Source organism: Oncorhynchus kisutch, linkage group LG23 (genome assembly GCF_002021735.2).
Source record: "Oncorhynchus kisutch isolate 150728-3 linkage group LG23, Okis_V2, whole genome shotgun sequence".
Lineage (NCBI taxonomy): Eukaryota > Metazoa > Chordata > Actinopteri > Salmoniformes > Salmonidae > Oncorhynchus > Oncorhynchus kisutch.
The window spans coordinates 17,009,635-17,027,604 of NC_034196.2; the positions used below are offsets into that span (position 1 = coordinate 17,009,635).

At 43.9% G+C, this 17,970-nt stretch overlaps 1 protein-coding gene across 2 annotated transcripts in view; it reads right to left on the bottom strand.

Annotated features, from left to right (window-relative positions):
• Window positions 1–748: 748 nt before the first annotated feature.
• LOC109868386 (hamartin) overlaps window positions 749–17,970 on the bottom strand; it is a 35,459-nt gene continuing 18,237 nt past the window's right edge. For both annotated transcript variants that reach the window (XM_020457907.2, XM_031802266.1), the window contains exons 8-22: window positions 17,714–17,892; window positions 17,289–17,407; window positions 16,066–16,213; window positions 14,556–14,671; window positions 14,350–14,443; window positions 14,092–14,199; window positions 13,293–13,920; window positions 12,605–12,648; window positions 8,959–9,125; window positions 8,426–8,608; window positions 8,181–8,291; window positions 7,856–7,978; window positions 6,678–6,865; window positions 6,282–6,455; window positions 749–5,917 (exon numbers count right to left, since the gene is read on the bottom strand). In XM_020457907.2, the coding sequence (XP_020313496.1) occupies window positions 5,233–5,917; window positions 6,282–6,455; window positions 6,678–6,865; window positions 7,856–7,978; window positions 8,181–8,291; window positions 8,426–8,608; window positions 8,959–9,125; window positions 12,605–12,648; window positions 13,293–13,920; window positions 14,092–14,199; window positions 14,350–14,443; window positions 14,556–14,671; window positions 16,066–16,213; window positions 17,289–17,407; window positions 17,714–17,892 (3,067 nt within the window). In that variant the 3' untranslated portion in view covers window positions 749–5,232. The remainder of the gene's footprint in view (window positions 5,918–6,281; window positions 6,456–6,677; window positions 6,866–7,855; window positions 7,979–8,180; window positions 8,292–8,425; window positions 8,609–8,958; window positions 9,126–12,604; window positions 12,649–13,292; window positions 13,921–14,091; window positions 14,200–14,349; window positions 14,444–14,555; window positions 14,672–16,065; window positions 16,214–17,288; window positions 17,408–17,713; window positions 17,893–17,970) is intronic.

The window sequence follows — 17,970 nt, forward strand, 5'->3', positions numbered from 1 at the left end:
GCCTTTCTAGTCCTTATAAACATGTTGTGGAGTAGACCAACGAATGAATAAGGCAAATTGAATGAAATATTCAAATCACAGGGCCTTTGCGCCGTTATTCAAATGACATTTTCACTGGAGCCTAGAGTAGGATAGAATGTTGTACTCACTTGAAAGCAATAATGCAATTCTTCATTGCATTGTGGTATTGTAGGCTAGTCTAGATGTTTGAGCTGTGCGTCTCATGTCTTCACTGTTCTTTCATGCACAATGGTGAACCTGGCCTCTCCGCTGCCTAGCAGTTATTCCTATTGGTTCTTGTCGATTAATATAAAAAGAATTATGCAGTTTTGAATGTTGTGTAGTATGACTGCTAGGCAGCCTATTGCAGATATGGACAAACAATCCACCAACCACAATTGCCACTATGAATGGTGTAAAGAGGGCAGGATGGACTATTAGACTATATTGACCTTTACTGTGGTAAAAAAAAGTTAGCACATGGTAAAGCATAAGGGAAGTACCAAAACACCTTGATATAGGGGAGGCGCATGTAAGCAGATTAACAAATGTGGCTAGGATGGGAGAAATATGGTAAACCCTGCAAGAGCAAATGTAAACAATGGAAGAGAAAAAAAAAAGAAAAAAAACTCCTGTGCCCAATACATAAATAACAATAAAAACTACCCTCCCCCCAGTAAATTGCAATCTGTCCCTTAGTTTTATGATTATAGAACATTTAATGAAAAAGAAAAACATTAAGAGGATCTGTAGTGCAAAACATTGAAGATGATTTTATTTTATTATTCACAGTTAAAACACAAGCAACTGCTTTAAATAACTTTGTTTTTTGCCTTTTTTCAAAATCTCCAACTCCAAAAGGAGTCCCAACTCAAGCTTTCCATTCAGTTCACGCTTGATTGTACCATCCATCTTGGTTCGTTGTAGTTCCTACTACTATACTGTACTGTTGGCATTAAAGTGGATTGTTGAACATGCTTTAGATAGCAAGGCAGAGGGAATGACAGCTGAAGTTCAGTGGACAACAGGATTTATGACCATTTCAACACATGGAAGGACCCAACTTTCAATGTCCACATCAAAGTAAAATTCTTCCAATTTTTACTGAAAAAAATTATATATTATGATAGAGGCAAATCTGACTGCCAAAGGTCAGTAGGACCAATAAGAATCAATTGGCAGAGACTTCTGTTTTTGTTCTGTTCTCAGAAAACAGATGACACATGTAAACCTTTTATGCAGCATTCGAGGGATACCGAGACACAGGGTTGGGGAGTGACTTTTTAAAACTAACTGTAATCAGTTACGTTACCGGCAAAAATGTTGTAATCAGATTACAGATACTTAAAAAAAAAAACTTGATTACTTTGTGGATTACCTTAAAAAGGATGTTGTGTAAAACAAACATCTTTCTGTTTCTCAACGACATTCAATTCAGCATTGAAAAATGGCGCAATTTAAAGTTTGTTCTTCTGGAGCAAATCTGACCACAAGTCAGAGACCACTATGACACAAATGTGTTCAATGGATCCTTTTTGTCTTCTTCTTATGGGGAAAGTAATCAGATTACGGAGTTATCCAAAAATAACATTACTGATTACAAGTAATCAGAGTAGCGGCTTACATTTAGAAAGGAACCTACCCAGCCCTGCCCAGATACATGTATCAACTAGAATAGAAACACTTGAGGTGAACGTGTCATTCTGAAATGGTTGTATTTAGTATCTGATTAAAATGTTTGGCACGTTCAAAGTGTCTTTCTGGAAGTGAACTTGAACAGAATACACTTCTTTATACAGTGAGATGTTTTGCAAATAATTTGTTGAAACGAACATAGCATGAGTGTGACCTAAATTCAAGATGTGGATATCGTGAGCAACATAAGTTGCAGAACCTTGCAGGTATTTTTGAACTCTGTTAACAAAATGCTGTTGTAAATATCAATATTCCAGTTTGATAATAAATGTTTGAAAGTTTCAGTGACGTTCATCAACACTAACAGGAATATATCCCCCAAATCCTTCTCCTTACAGGGTGCAAAGCCCCTTGCAAGGCTAGGACAACTTGGGGATGGGAGTGATCATGAAATAATAAACCGTAAAAAAAAAACTACTTATAAATAAGCCTTTCTAAATGTTGCACATTTTTCTTATTGCAACTGGACTTAAACAGCATATACTTGCATACATACAAACTCAGTCTGTCTGTCTTCAACACATGGGTTGTTCTGCAAAGGGTGCCCTTTGATATTTTAAGTAGACATTCTTTTGCACCGATATTGAATTTCAAAAGCCTGTTATATTAAATGAAGTGCCCTTTATTATAGACCAAATGGAGAATTCAATAAATCCCATTTTTTATATGAATAAAGTCTTTTCAGCATTTTGACATGTCCCTCCGTGCACCTTGTGACTTCTAGGAAGATTTTAATCCACTAAATCCCAACATTTCTCAAAATGTTCACCATTGTAAAGCCCTAGTTATTTTGTTGCTTTGACAAAGTCATTTCTGAAGATCATTATTTACACTGCTCAAAAAAATAAAGGGAACACTTAAACAACACAATGTAACTCAAAGTCAATCACACTTCTGTGAAATCAAACTGTCCACTTAGGAAGCAACACTGATTGAAAATAAATTTCACATGCTGTTGTGCAAATGGAATAGACAACAGGTGGAAATTATAGGCAATTAGCAAGACACCCCCAATAAAGGAGTGGTTCTGCAGGTGGGGACCACAGACCACTTCTCAGTTCCTATGCTTCCTGGCTGATGTTTTGGTCACTTTTAAATGCTGGCGGTGCTTTTACTCTAGTGGTAGCATGAGACGGAGTCTACAACCCACACAAGTGGCTCAGGTAGCGCAGCTCATCCAGGATGGAACATCAATGCGAGCTGTGGCAATAAGGTTTGCTGTGTCTGTCAGCGTAGTGTCCAGAGCATGGAGGCGCTACCAGGAGACAGGCCAGTACATCAGGAGACGTGGAGGAGGCCAACAACCCAGCAGCAGGACCGCTACCTCCGCCTTTGTGCAAGGAGGAGCACTGCCAGAGCCCTGCAAAATGACCTCCAGCAGGCCACAAATGTGCATGTGTCTGCTCAAACGGTCAGAAACAGACTCCATGAGGGTGGTATGAGGGCCCGACGTCCACAGGTGGGGGTTGTGCTTACAGACCAACACCGTGCAGGACGTTTTTCATTTGCCAGAGAACACAAAGATTGGCAAATTCGCCACTGGCGCCCTGTGCTCTTCACAGATGAAAGCAGGTTCACACTGAGCACGTGACAGACGTGACAATCTGGAGACGCCGTGGAGAACGTTCTGCTGCATGCAACATCCTCCAGCATGACAGGTTTGGCGGTGGGTCAGTCATGGTGTGGGGTGGCATTTCTTTGGGGGGCCGCACAGCCCTCCATGTGCTCGCCAGAGGTAGCCTGACTGCCATTAGGTACCGAGATGAGATCCTCAGACCCCTTGTGAGACCATATGCTGGTGCGGTTGGCCCTGGGTTCCCCCTAATGCAAGACAATGCTAGACCTCATGTGGCTGGAGTGTGTCAGCAGTTCCTGCAAGAGGAAGGCATTGATGCTATGGACTGGCCCGCCCGTTCCCCAGACCTGAATCCAATTGAGCACATCTGGGACATAATGTCTCACTCCATCCACCAACGCCACATTGCACCACAGACTGTCCAGGAGTTGGCGGATGCTTTAGTCCTGGTCTGGGAGGAGATCCCTCAGGAGACCATCCGCCACCTCATCAGGAGCATGCCCAGGCTTTGTAGGGAGGTCATACAGGCACGTGGAGACCACACACACACACACACTACTGAGCCTCAGACTTGTTTTAAGGACATTACATCAAAGTTGGATCAGTCTGTAGTGTGGTTTTCCACTTTAATTTTGAGTGTGACTCCAAATCCAGACCTCCATGGGTTGATAAATTTGATTTCCATTGATAATTGTGTGATTTTGTTGTCAGCACATTCAACAATGTAAAGAAAAAAGTATTTAATAAGAATATTTCATTCATTCAGATCTAGAATGTGTTATGTTAGGGTTCCCTTAATTTTTTTGAGCAGTGTATTTAATGTGATTGGTGATTAATTTACATCTGTCCCGCATTTTAAGGTCAACCCTGTTACGTGAACTGAACTCTCGTTTTAATATGAAACTTTTCTTTTTTTTCAATAGAAACATTGAACATTTAAGTCAATACAGTGTAAAAGCAGTTGAATTGGTTCTACTCTTTTCTGTCATTCAGTTTTTTTGTGGTGGAAAATTGAGTGGGTCAAGCATAACACATCAACCCTGTCACCCTTAGATAGACAGGCTAGAATTTTTTTAACAAAAAGTACAAATGTGAAGCTTGTATTCAATTACTACTCTTGTTGCACACAACAAGCTTCCATTCCTCCTGTCACAAGGGGATTTATGGCTGACTTAAGATTAAATAGTCAACCCTTTTACTTTATTTGGCACTTACTATAGTAATTATTTTCTCTCTTTAATTTAACATGTGCTCTTTATGACATAATGTTAAAATGAGGTGAAATCCAACGTTTTTTTGGCATGGTGGAACGACCCACATACTAAAGGACATTTCTGTCAGGAATGCAGGCCTAATGAAATTAGCATGGAAAAGCAATCCTCTTGCATTGTATATAAACTATACTGTAGCAACAGTCAAAATCCCTGATTCCTCCCCAAGAACAGCAGAGGAGTTGGAATTACAGACAACAATCTCATGCTTGGTACATCTACTCTCCAAGCCTTGAGGATCACCCCACCCCCCTCCTCACACAACATAAGTACAGGTGCTCAAGAGGGACATTAGTTAACCAAAACCGGGCTTTCAGAAACATCCTTTCTGACACACCCTACAAGACTACTTTTTATAACGTCAAGTAACGGATTTGGAAATATGGTGTCTCTACATGAAAGTTTGAAAAACTCCCAAATGTATAAGTGAAATTTAAGCAGATAAAGATAGTGGTCTCTGCTGGTATATTGTAACATTACGTCCTTATTTAAACCTTCCTTCCCATCTTTAAATTTGATAAGGGAGTAAATCAAATCATTGGTTCAATTCCTGTTGTCCACTTGAGGGAATGGATAAATAACACTGAATTTTAAAAAGAGCTTCGTCTCAAACCTCTTACTGTTAGGAGCTCTTGCTCCGGCCAACCACTCGTTCTACTCTCCTCTCCATCCTCTCTCAGTTCTTGTATTTTAACTGTGCTTGTGATGCGTTTCGTTATAGTCCATGATCCTTAGTTGCTGTCTAGGTCGTGCTGAACTGGCCGCCACCACTCCCCCTCCCCTTGCTCCTCCCATCTTCCGTCTGGTACTCTCCTGCTTGGTAGCTCTCTGCTTGGTTTCAGGCAGGTGCTCCTTCACGGGCACAGTGAGAGGGGTACCCAGTATAGAGGCAAGGGCAGGGGAAAAGGTAAGGTTAAGGACAGGGTTAGAGACAGGACACGTCAGAGAATTCCCCAGTGGGGGAAATGAGGGCTCCACACACAGCTCAGTCTTCAGGCCCTGTGAAAGGCCGGCCAGGCGGGGGGGTGGCGGCTCCTCGTCACACTGGCTCTCGCTCTTGTTCCGGAACAGCTCTCGCGCCCGCATTCCCAGGAAGCTCTTGGCGCTGGGGTAGGAGCCAACAGTGAGGGGGGTGGCGTCGGGTGGCAGTGGGGGGGCCAGGGGGGTATGGGTACAGGAGGGCTCCACAAGGAGAGGCTTGGGGACTTCCTGGGTGCCGTTGACCGAGTTGACAGGGGGCTTCTTAGGGGGGTTGTTCGCCATAGGTTGCCCTGGAGATAAAGTGGTGCCGTTCCGTCGTGGGGACTGAGATGGTCTGCCGTTATCTGACCACTCATTGGTTCCTGATGTGACGGGTCCATCTGGCTCCATGATACTGCCATTACCATGGAGACAAGGGAGGAAAACATGGAAGAGGATTACTTTCAATTATAAAGTGGGTGGTTCAAGCCCTGAATACTGGTGGCATATCAGAAACGTATACTGCTCTAATTACATTGGTAACCAGTTTATAATAGCAATAAGGCACCTCAGGGTTTGAGGTATATGACCAATATACCAAGGCTAAGGGCTGTATCCAGGCACTTGCGGCATGCAAAACAGCCCTTAGTCGTGGTATATTGGCCACATACCACACCTCCTTGGGCCTTATTGCTTAAATATACATTTAGCTTCTAATGGCACATACACCATTCTGCATGTGCATTCCATAAACGTCAACAGTTCGACTGCCATCTCACCTAGAGTCTATAGGAGGGCCAGGATCGGTACTGCTGCCCCCTGCGAAGGGTGTGGTCAGGGTGGCATGACCCTCCATTTCCAGTCTACTGTAGAGCTGCAGCAGCTCTGTCTGCAGGAGCTGGGTCACTCTCCTCTGGGCCTGGTACCTGCTGTCTGATGCCTGCAGCTCGCCCCTGCACAGAGACAGATGGACATGATCATATTACACACTTAAGAGACAAAAACAGAGCTAGCTGCTGTGCAAACACACAGTTGTGCATAAAAACCCACAAACAACTGCGTTGATCCAAAGGTCGACACCTTAAAACAACACAATGAACCTAAATCACCATTCTAAAGGAGCTTCTAAATAAGTCTAGAGGCCTTTTCCACCTCTAAACCCGGAATTCTCATACTTGGCCCGGCCCTTGACGTCCTCCAGAAACTTCTTCTGCTCCACGATGAGGTGTTCCTTCTTGGTGAGCTGTGTCTCCAGCTCGCCCACCCTCTGCTGCGCTGCCTCCAGCTTCTGGCCCTGCTGCAGCAGGCTCTGCCTCAGCCTCTCCACCTCCTTCCCCCAGGACACCTGCACCATCTGGGCCTCCTACAGTGAGAAAGAGAGGGTGTTGGTGTGGGAACTGTTAAACTAGTCTGGCCAGTGGCCTCCATGAGAGGTATCATCTGGTATGCATAGAGTCATAGTACCCATAAAACCTAGCGGTCAAAAGGGGAAATAGTTCCAATTGTCCACCATTCATTTTTCCGTAGCGGATTTTATAAACACTTAAAATAAGGGCTGTGTTTCGTGTAGGCTTACCCTGGCGTGGCGATTTGATAACCGTGTAAATCTCTCTCCGACAAGGTGACTTATGTCAATATATTTGCCTGCATTTACACCCCCCAAAAATGTTTTAATGCTAATTAGCTGCTAATGTGGCCATCATACAGAACTACAAAAGCCATGTCTGGATGAGACTGCCAAATCGAGGCAAAGAGTTAACTATCTAATGTTTACTACATTTAGTTATGAATAAATTGGCAACATTTCTATAAAATGTACAATTCTGTGAACCGTCTTGGGTAGGTTTTAAAATTACACAATACCTGTTTAGCAAAGGTGTCAGCTAAAGATGACATGCAGGAGCTTAGGGATTTGTAGTCTTGCATGATGTCTACTTTGACGCTAATGAGCATTTTCAAACCCAAGAGTAAATACAGCCATATATATATATATATATATATAAGTCATCTTGTCTTAGAGAGATTTACACGGTTATCAAAAATCCAACGGATTTAAATTAAAGGTGGAAAAACTATTGGAACCATTTCCCTGTTTGCCTGCTAGGTTTTATTACCACACATACTATGACACATCCACTGTGGGGCTCTATAGGTTGTTGTTCCTCTCCAAATACATACGTCCCTGACAACTTTTACCAGAATGCAATGGAACACAATATGGAAGACAGGTGTTCTGTCATGGCGGAGACATCGATAGCAACTTTTATTAATACAGCTTTTACCCATGCAGTATTACTGATTCTGTTCCTCTTTTCACCCTAAGTTCCTCCTATCTGTTCTCAGTGGCCCTTACCATGGCATTGTCTGAGCCTGTGTGCTGCTGCCGCTGTTCAGCCAGCTTGTGGGCCTCCCCTAGGAGCAGCAGCTGCTTGTTCAGGAAGCTCATCTGCTGCTGGCTGCGCTCACTGGTGCTCAGCTGAAGGACACATGGGACAACCAATCAGAATGGAGACAAACCCCACAAAGCCCTCGGTTTGGTTTATTTATGGATACACTATGTTCTTAGTCCTTTTATCTTTGCACATACAGCATCTGATTTACTACAAGTGGCAAGCAGTTTATCCATGTTGATTGATTTTACAGCAGCAGAGCAAGTAGAACTAGAGGAGGTGCCTCACCTTGGTAGTCATCTGGTTGAGAAGGTGCCCCGTGTGACACACCTTGTTGTTGGACCTCTGCAGATCTGCCTCCAGCTCATTCATCTTCTTCTGATACTCATTCAACTGACTCTGGAAAGGATCATCAGAGGGGGTACAATACAGTGTATGGAAGATTTGATATACATTATTCTATGCGTTTGTGTGTGCGCGCGTGCGTGCATGCATGCATGCATGCATATGTGTAAATGTAGTCATGCGTCTACCTGTAGTTCCTGGTTCTTGGTGTAGTAGTCGTCCCGGCCCTGTTGTAGCTGGCGGACCTGGCTGTGTAGTCTGGTGACCACGGTCTCTCGGTCGTCCCACAGCTGTCTGCAGCGCTGCTGCTCCACCTGCAGACTCTCCTTCAGAGACACGATGTCCACACTCTGGAGATTCAGCTGGTCCTTCTGCAGGCAGATACAGTGAGAGAGGATGACAGACCGCTCACCGTTTGACGAAATCTACAACGGCATAGGATTCAATAAAACAGTTCATTTGGGAAACTTTTTTTCACCATATGCAACAGAGGAAAACCTACTCTACTGAGCCACTACAAGCAACAAAGTCGGTGAGTGAAATGGATCAAGAGCAGGCTTCTGTTTTGTGATACTTATCAAAACATCTACTTCGTGATACTTTCAAAGATAACCGTCTTAGAAAGCCACGATTCCAACACCACTACCTCCCAACCAATTCACACTAGTTCTGAGAAGCTACAGGTCAAATCCAGGAGGGGAGGATCTGGTGCATTTATTACCATGGCGTTGTTCTGTTCCTCCAGTGCGGTGGCGTTGATGACGCGTCGCAGTAGGCGTCGGTTGCGGACGGCGTGCTGCTCTCGCTTGTAGCGTTCGTACAGCAGCTGGCTGTGCAGCAGGAGCAGCTGGCTACGCAACGTGTGCAGCTCGTCCAGCGGAGCCGAGCCTGGGGGGGGGGCACAAAACAGATTAACAACAACCAGGAAAATGATGACAGTCATAAAATGATAATACTGAATTAATTTGGTTCTTCTCATGCAATGTCAACAAGGAACTTTGAGCACATTGTTTGCGGGAGTTAACTCCACATTGTACAAGTTGTAGTTTTTTTTCACTGGGTAGATGTGAAGTTTATGATGGATTGATTGTATTTCTCTCCTAATGCTATTCTGGGCTCAAACAGTAGTACTGTTCAAAACGTAGATATAGCTTTGTTTCTATGGTTCATTAGCTCTAATGTCATCAGGCCCACATACACAACACCTACATAAAGTCATATCTTGAACATGGATTATTCATAATCCTTTAGTTATGTATGAAAGTGGTATGACTAGTTCACTGTATGTAGTCACACTAACACAGAAAAAAGGGAACTGAGTAGGTGTATAGAAAATAAAACCGGCAGATCAAATCTGAAAACTTTACACAAAAGGCATCTCAGAGTCATGAGGGAACTTACATAAGTTAACCACAAGCTCTTTGTGGAGTTGGTTTCACACACACACACAATCAAAAATACATGACTTATATAAACTTATTCAATTCCAATGCTCTAACTTGGCAGGCAGAGGGAGGTTTGGCCCATACACAAGGCTGTTATACAGTGATCAGCAGCAGGAGATGGTTAAGACAGAGACTTTTGTTCCCGTCCAGGGAAGACGTCACATAGCAGCTAGGATTCTCTCAACTGCTTCTGTACCGTTTTAATACTATTCTACCTAGGAATACATGATATCGGAATCAGACGATATTAGCTAAAAATGCCAACATTCGTATCGGCCCGATGTCTAGTTTAACACCAATGTGCAAAGCCGATGTCAAAGTTACATGTGCAACACAGCATTCCTAACCTAGCCCACAATGTCTGCTGTGTGGATTGAGCAGTCAACAAGTCCAGCAGTCATTTGAAAGAGTAAGAACATTTCATTCAGACAACTCAAAAGGCAAAATCCATTAAAGCCAAGATAAAGGAATTCGTGGCCCTTGACAATCAACCGTTCTCTGTCGTGGGTGATGTTGGCTTTCGCCGACTGGTTGGGCACCAGTACACGTTGCCCTACTGGAGTTATACAGGAATAGCGTCACTGCTATTAGCTTCACAACATACACACTATGGAACGCCGTTTGGGTCTTTGCGTATCAAAAAAAGATTGGTCAAATAACACTATTTGAGGCATTAAATAAGCTTTTAATTTGACATGTCAAATTACAGTTTTATCATAGAATGTTGTGTGGGCTGAATTTGCACGTGCAAGCCAGGCGCCACCACTACTATAAGTAGCACTGTCAAAGCTGTACAGAAAGTCTGCAACACCGGCCACAAACTAAGCATTATTTGTTTGACCGCAACTTCTGCGGTAGCCATCTTTAGCTTGGTACCTAGCTAGCACCAATACAACCTGCCTGAAAACAATGCCCAGTAGAAACTGCAGTCATTATTAGCAACAATTTAGGAATCCTTGTGAGTAAGTGTTAGCTAGGTTGTCACTTGCTGTTCACCTATTGAAATTGAACTTCAGTTCATGAAAATAGCTAGCCAGCTACTTAACCCCGTTTCCCAAAGCTAATGTTATAAGCAGCCAGCTAGCTTCATCTGGCTAGTGAGGCTTGACCGGAACAAGTTGTGTTGTGCAGCTAGCCACAATATGGATTAGGCACTAGTGGAATTTGGAGTTTGTCTTCAAAATAAAAGTACCTCTTTGAAAGTGCTGCAGAAGGTTACAATTGGTGGAAACATGCCATATTTAGACTAGATAATGTTAAACAAGATTGGAATCTGTAGCAATGAAATGGGTATAAGTCTACTCGGTGACACCCACAGAACACAACTGTGAAAAATGTACGCAGATATTAGCGTTGTAGCTCTTATCGCGGGACTGTGACTGAAATCACGTCCCCAGTCAGCCTATTATGTGTAGTGACATTCATATTGCACTGTACAGCTTTAAGGATTGGGATCAAATGGGGTATCAGTCTACTCAACACCCAAGATATTTTTTCCCAATGTCCTCCTCAGAGTTATCAGTGTTCAGCACACATTGGTTGACAATAAATGTGGCTCAATTCACAATTGTTTCAGAGTCCTGCAATAAGACCTACAACGCTAATGTTCTCTGGGTGTCACTGAGTAGACTGATACCCAATGTTATTGATCCACAATCCATAGGTAAGGCTGTACAGTAAAATTAGAATTGCATTGGGGGCATACTTAAGTATGATTTCAACAGATGTCAAATTAACAAATTGTCTTTTGTTGATTTTATATTACATTCCAACCTCGTTTAGCATGATCTATTCAATTATAGCATAATTCTACTATTTGTATTCATTTGCATCACTGTCACACTTTTATTTTGAAGGCTAACTGCAAAGTCCACTATTGTGGCTAGCGTCACAGATGGGTTCGCCCACCATTAATCAAATAAGAACTGTCTTATAAATTAGGGTTTATTTTAGATGACACCAAGCTCTAACTATAGCTACTGAAAGATGTATTTTTGGGGAAGAACATTGTTTGCATCCATGAGCTAGCTAGCTTTCTTTTTTTTTTATGACCAGCACTGTAGGTTCGCGAGACAACTTTACCAGCATCACAGCATACGTATCGATGAATCGTTGTGACATACGAGTGATAGTGTAATCAATGTGTAATAACTACATCAAATTAATGAACGAGTTATATGACTGCACGTCACATAATTTTCAGGTCCTGATTGGTCAACAAGCTTATTTGACACGTCAAATAGTGTTATTGACACTCAAGACCCAAACGGCGTTCCATAGTAAAATAAATCCTGGTTGAGAATGAAACGACTGAACAACGAAACAGCACAGCAAGTAAGTGAAAGAAGGTTTTGATTATGTTTTACTGGTAATACGTAAATGCCAACAAAAAAAAGTTTTGGTCAGTGTGGTGTGTGTAACCTTTAATTTAACTAGGCAAGGCAGTTAAGAACAAATTTTTATTTACAATGACGGCCTAGCCCGGACGACGCTGGGCCAATTGTGCACCACCCTATGGGACTCCCAATCATGGCCCGATGTGATACAACCTGGATTCGAACCAGGGACTGTAGTGACGCCTCTTACACTGAGATGCAGTGCCTTAGACCGCTGCGTCCATGTGTGTGTTAACTGTACTAGAATGCTTAAAATGCTGCTAAAATTTAAAATATCGGTATTGGTTTTTTTTGGTTAGGAAAATATTCGATCAGTATCGACCAAAAATGTCATATTGGTGCATCACTAATTCTACCTCCAAAGGCACTTATGAGTGGGAGAACACTGTCAAATAGCCTCAGTTTATGCCTGATGTAGGGTAAACACATCATGAGGACTAAATGTCCTGAAAGTTTTATCAGTGTTCCACTGTTGCACTAGCTGAAAGTACAGTGCTGCTGCTGTACTCTGGTGGTGGTTGTTTACCTCCAAAATGCGTCCAGTCAGCTGACTTGCTTGGCAAAGGTAATCTGTAAGAGAGAGAGGGAGAGTCATGACTATTTAAAAAACTGGGTCAGTTCAACAGAGTCAGCATTGGGACAGTATATCAGACTCAGACACCCCCATAGAAAAATCTGAATGGTTTATCCCAGTCTTCTGGACCCATCTGGGCTTGTAGACACACCTTTCTGTGTACGGGACCAGTCAATTATATCCCTCAAGCAGGGTATGGCCTGCTATTGAGCTTTGGGGAAGATACTAAAGAGGTGGGGGCGGCAGGGGATGAAATGAGCAGAGCCAGATTGTTCTGTGCAGAGCTCCAACTCTGCTGACACTGGTCCCTTCTGTTGTTGTATTATTGGCTTAGGAGCGAGGACAGTGCGTGTGTGTGTGTGTGGGGGGGGGTCAGACAGTGCCTGTAGTTGTTCAACTGAGTTTTACCCGTGGGCCAGGGCAATGGAGTGGAAAGGACCCAGCCCAGTTCTACACAGTGAGCTCACATCACATACTCTGGCTTTCCTTTGCCTTCAACACTTACGGCACACTGACAGCCATGTTCTTGGACTAGGTACTAAGACGACCCATAATCAGATGGTTTTGATGGAGACTGATAAGCATAAAGTTGGTCAGACAGTTGTGACCTCACACAGATACTAAAAGCTGAACCCCTCACCTGTTGAGCACCTTGTCGTGGGCGTCGCTTCCCTGCTGAACGAGACGATCCAGCACCTCCAGGGGGGAAGCCGACACCCTCCCCTGACCCTCCTCCTCCCTGTCCTCCAGCCCCTCCTGCCGCTGGCACAGCCTCTCGAGAGCAGCCCTGCCCAGGGCCTCTGATGTCCTCCTCCCCACGAAGAGGGATGCGGCCCGGGGCAGAGCCAGATCAAACAGGGCCTCATAGGGCAGGGAGTGGTTCTTGATGGAGGGGCTGGGGGAGAACAGGCCACCGAACTTGGCCATCTCGTACTCCGGGGCAGAGGGGCTCCGGTGGAGTGGGTGTTCGATGGGGCTGAAGGGACACATGGGTTGGAAAGACCAGGACTGCTCTAGGGCCGAGCCCCTACTATTGTCCCCACCACCATTAGCGCCCTGGGCATTCTCCAGTGCCTTGTCTGGGGTGGACACCACTTGGTGGGGGTCCCGGGGTAGCATGAGGCCACCCAGTGGGTGGTTGGGCAGGGCCTTCTCCTGGGTACCTGTCAGGGTCTCAGTGGTGCGGTAGAACGGGGTGTCAAAGCCCCTCAGGGCAGCAAAGTCTCGCTTGTCCTCCGTGATCTCCAGGAGCTCCTCTGTGATGGCAGCTGGTGTGTTTTTGGAGAGGTAAAACAGGGGACATAAGGACACAGGCTTTTGAGTCATTGGTGCATTAAGACTATTGCTATGAAATGTATATGGTTCCCTCTCATTCAACTGACATTTTATGTCAGTCTCATTTAGACCAGCACACTCCTATTCTCAGACAGTGTACTCACCCTCTTCCCTCTCCTTCTCTGTCCTCAGCTGAAGCTCCAGCTCCTGCTCCTGCATAAAGACTGAAAGTTCTGTCAGCGTCATGGAAATGGTCCCACCACCACTTGCATCTAGTAAACAGAAGACAGCCAATAAACATACAGTTTTACATAAAACAATCTTCCACCAGAGAACATGGACCGACAAAGGTTAAGAACAAACGATTTGATAAAAAGCATACAAATGTAATATCCAACTCCACATTTTTGATGATGACTGACCTCTGTTGTTGATGACCTCTCCACCTTTCTCAGGATCTCGGATTGGTTCTTGCCTCACCAGGCTAGGTTTGGATGCTTCTACAGGGCAGCCATGCTGAAAGTGAACAGTTTGTCATTTGTATTTAACCTTTATTTAACCAAGTTCTCTTCTTACTACACTACAAAGGCCAATAATGCTCATCGTGGGCATGGATGTCATACTCTACCTTCCGTGGTGGACTAGCGGTGTTGGATGTCAGGGGGATGGTGGGGAACTCATCAGAGAGGGTGGGGGGCGGGGAGTTGGTGGCAGGAGTACTTGAGGCAGGTGTTCCTTTCCCTCCTGCTTACAGAAAACAGCAATTAGGAACAAATACCAACGGAAATGTCATGTAGGTTTAATCACATGGCAAAACCTCACCAATACATGTAGGGATCAGTTTCTAAAGCATGATCGTTATGAATAAATATTGTTTATCAAATCCATATTAAAAACACAAGATATTGTAATAGGCCTTTTTACACTACACCGGTTTGAAATCGGTTTCATGACACATATGCTACATATACACAGGCAGTCCAATTCTGACTTATGCCCAATTATTGGCAAAAGAGGTGATCTGATTTGTCAAAATACCAATTTGTTCAAAAAAGATTACACAGACAACCCACAGTTAAACACCGCCATATTTTTACAGTGTAAAGATCTGGTTTCCAATCTGACTTCCCCAAGCCACATCTGGACGTAGTTTGGGGGGACACACTTCTACACCACATAACCCCCTCTGAGTGGCATAGTGTAAAGACAATGGCTTTCCATCAACATTCTATTTCTATGGTGCAGACACACATGAAGCTATGTAAGGAGTGCAAAAAGTTCTGTTTAAAATCTGATGTTGAAGACAAATAGTGCTTAACATATTTTAAAGGTTTCTAAAGCATGTTGGTTATATCATAAAAGTCAATATTGTTTATGGAATCTATACTGAACAAAAACGTAACATGTTGGTCCCATGTTTCATGAGCTGAAATTAAAGATCCCAGAAATTTTCCAAACGCACAAAAAGCTTATTTCTCTCAAATGTTGTGCAAAAATTTGGTTACATTCTTGTTAGTGAGGATTTCTCCTTTGCCAAGGTAATCCATCCACCTGAAAGGTGTGGCATATCAAGAAGCTGATTAAACAGTATGATCATTACACAGGTGCACCTTGTGCTGGGGGCAATAAGGCTACTTTAAAATGTGAAGTTTTGTCACAAGACAATGCCACAGATGTCCAATTGGCATGATGACTGTAGGAATGTACACCAGAGCTGTTGCCAGAGAATTGAAGGTTCATTTCTCTACCATAAGCTGCCTCCAACGTAATTTTAGACAAGCCCCACAACCACAGACCACATGTAACCACGCCAGCTCAGGACCTCCACAACCGGCTTCTTCACCTGCGGGATCGTCAGACCAGTCACTCGGACAGCAGATGAAACTGAGTATTTCTGGCTGTAATAAAACCCTTTTGTGGGGAAACACTCATTTTTATTGGCTGGGCCTACTCCCTCCCAAGCCCACCCAGGGCTGTGCCCTTGCCCAGTCAAAAACCCATTAGATTAGAGCCTAATGAATTTATTTCAATTTACTGATTTCCTTATATGAACTGTAACTCTAAAATAGTTGAAATTATTGCATGTTGCGTTTATATTTTTCTTCAGTATGTTGTATAGATTAATTATCCCTTTTCACCTGATGTGCTGTGGACGCGGTGGCCTGAGAGGTAAGAGGCACTATGGGAGAGCTCTGGGTTAGGTGACATGCCCCTGGAGGAAGGGGGTGTGGCCATTCCACACTGGGAGGAGGGGCTCCACAGTTCTTTTCCCCCACAGCTAGAGTTCTGAAGGAAGACATTCACAATGTTACCAGTTAAAGTTCCAATGCAGCCATTTTTATCCCAATATCAAATCATGTCTGGGTAACAATTAAGCACCTTACTGGGATTGCTTTCAATTAAAATTGTAAAAAATAACAGTCCCAATAGCTTCTTAGCAAAGAGCATTTTCTCATGCAAGAATTTTACTAGGAATGTCAAAGTGGTCTGAGTGAAAACTGAAAACTAGCTGTTATTGGCATAGAGGTTTGGAACTCTTTCTATTGGTCTGTTTAACTAATTTGGTAATGCCACCAGGCAGGCCAAAACTCCATCCCACCAAAACAGGCGGTCTTTTCAAACAGTTCTTACACTAAAATGGCATTATGAAAATGTAATTTCACAGTATTATTCCAACCTCATAAAAACGCAAGAAAATCTGACTGCACAGGACTTTAAGAATTAATTCCACAAATTGTTGATGATGTGATATACTATTAATTGTAACTGGAAATTAGGCTACATTATTTTTTACAGGATTTCAGGTTTCTACAGACAAATCCTCAGCCAGACAGACAGACTCAGAGTGCTGAACAACACCAGGACCCCCTGCGTGGGCCGCACACAAATAGAGAGGGACAGACAGCGTCGCCAGGGCAACCAGCCCATGTGACAGACCATATTGGGATGGCAGGACGGGGGCGTAAGGGCATGTTTTCTGTTTTCTAAGGCCTGACACCACCGCCCGCCAGTCTTGCCCACTCTGATGACTCAAAGCCTCTCCTCCCTCAGCTCTCCTTGCTAAAGCACACCCTCTCCAAAAACAAGGGGGCGATTCATAGGCTCGGAGGGGAGAGGGGGAGGCCAGTGGGTTCAGGGACAAGCGATTGACTAAGAACATCTGACACAGCCAATATATCAAGTGTTAACACCCTCTGCAAAATAACAAGAAATGCATAGAGAAGAAGCAGCAGCAGCAATCAGCGGCTCACTCTGGCTGACACTGGCCTCCAAACACTTTCTATCTAGGAACTAATCTGGACACATTTGCTATGGGTCAGTGCCGTGAAAATATGTGCAACAGAAATGCTGTGTGTGTTACCTGACGTCTGGAGGTCTGGGGGCTGCGATAGGAGGACTGAGTCCCTGACAGAGGGGGCAGGGACAGGGGTGGTGGTTGGGGCTGGCGTGGGGTAGAGAAGGGGGTCAAAGAGGAGCTTCCTGTGGGGAGAAGAGGAACAGTCTGACTCACTCTTACATTGATGTGTTAAATAAATCTCCATTCATTCTCCACTTATCAACAAGACCATAATCTCCTCATTACAAAACAACTATGCCGTCCGGCAGCCAAACAACGCTAGAAACACATTTTTTCAGATGACTGATAGTTAGAATTCACACGACTAAGTGAAAAGAAATTGAAACAAATGATGAACATGAACAATACTCAGTGAGAACACCAAACGAATGTATGTCATTCCTATCCACCAAAGGGAGGTGAGAGGTGGGGGGGGCGGGTGATCTCACCGAAGCTGCTGTGGAAGTCTGTGTAGGGGCTAGAGGCTGAGTCTTGTGAACAAAGCTGCATCTGGGGGTAGAGGTTCTCGGGCATGGTCGCATAGCCCTCCTCACACGACGCTTCCTTGGGATCCAGAGACACTTTGGCGCATTCAATGACGATGTCATGGATCTCAAATCTCTTCCATCTGCAGAGGGACAGAACCGTCAATCCAATTGAGAAAATGTAATAATAATTTCTCATTTGTTCATACAGCAGATAATCT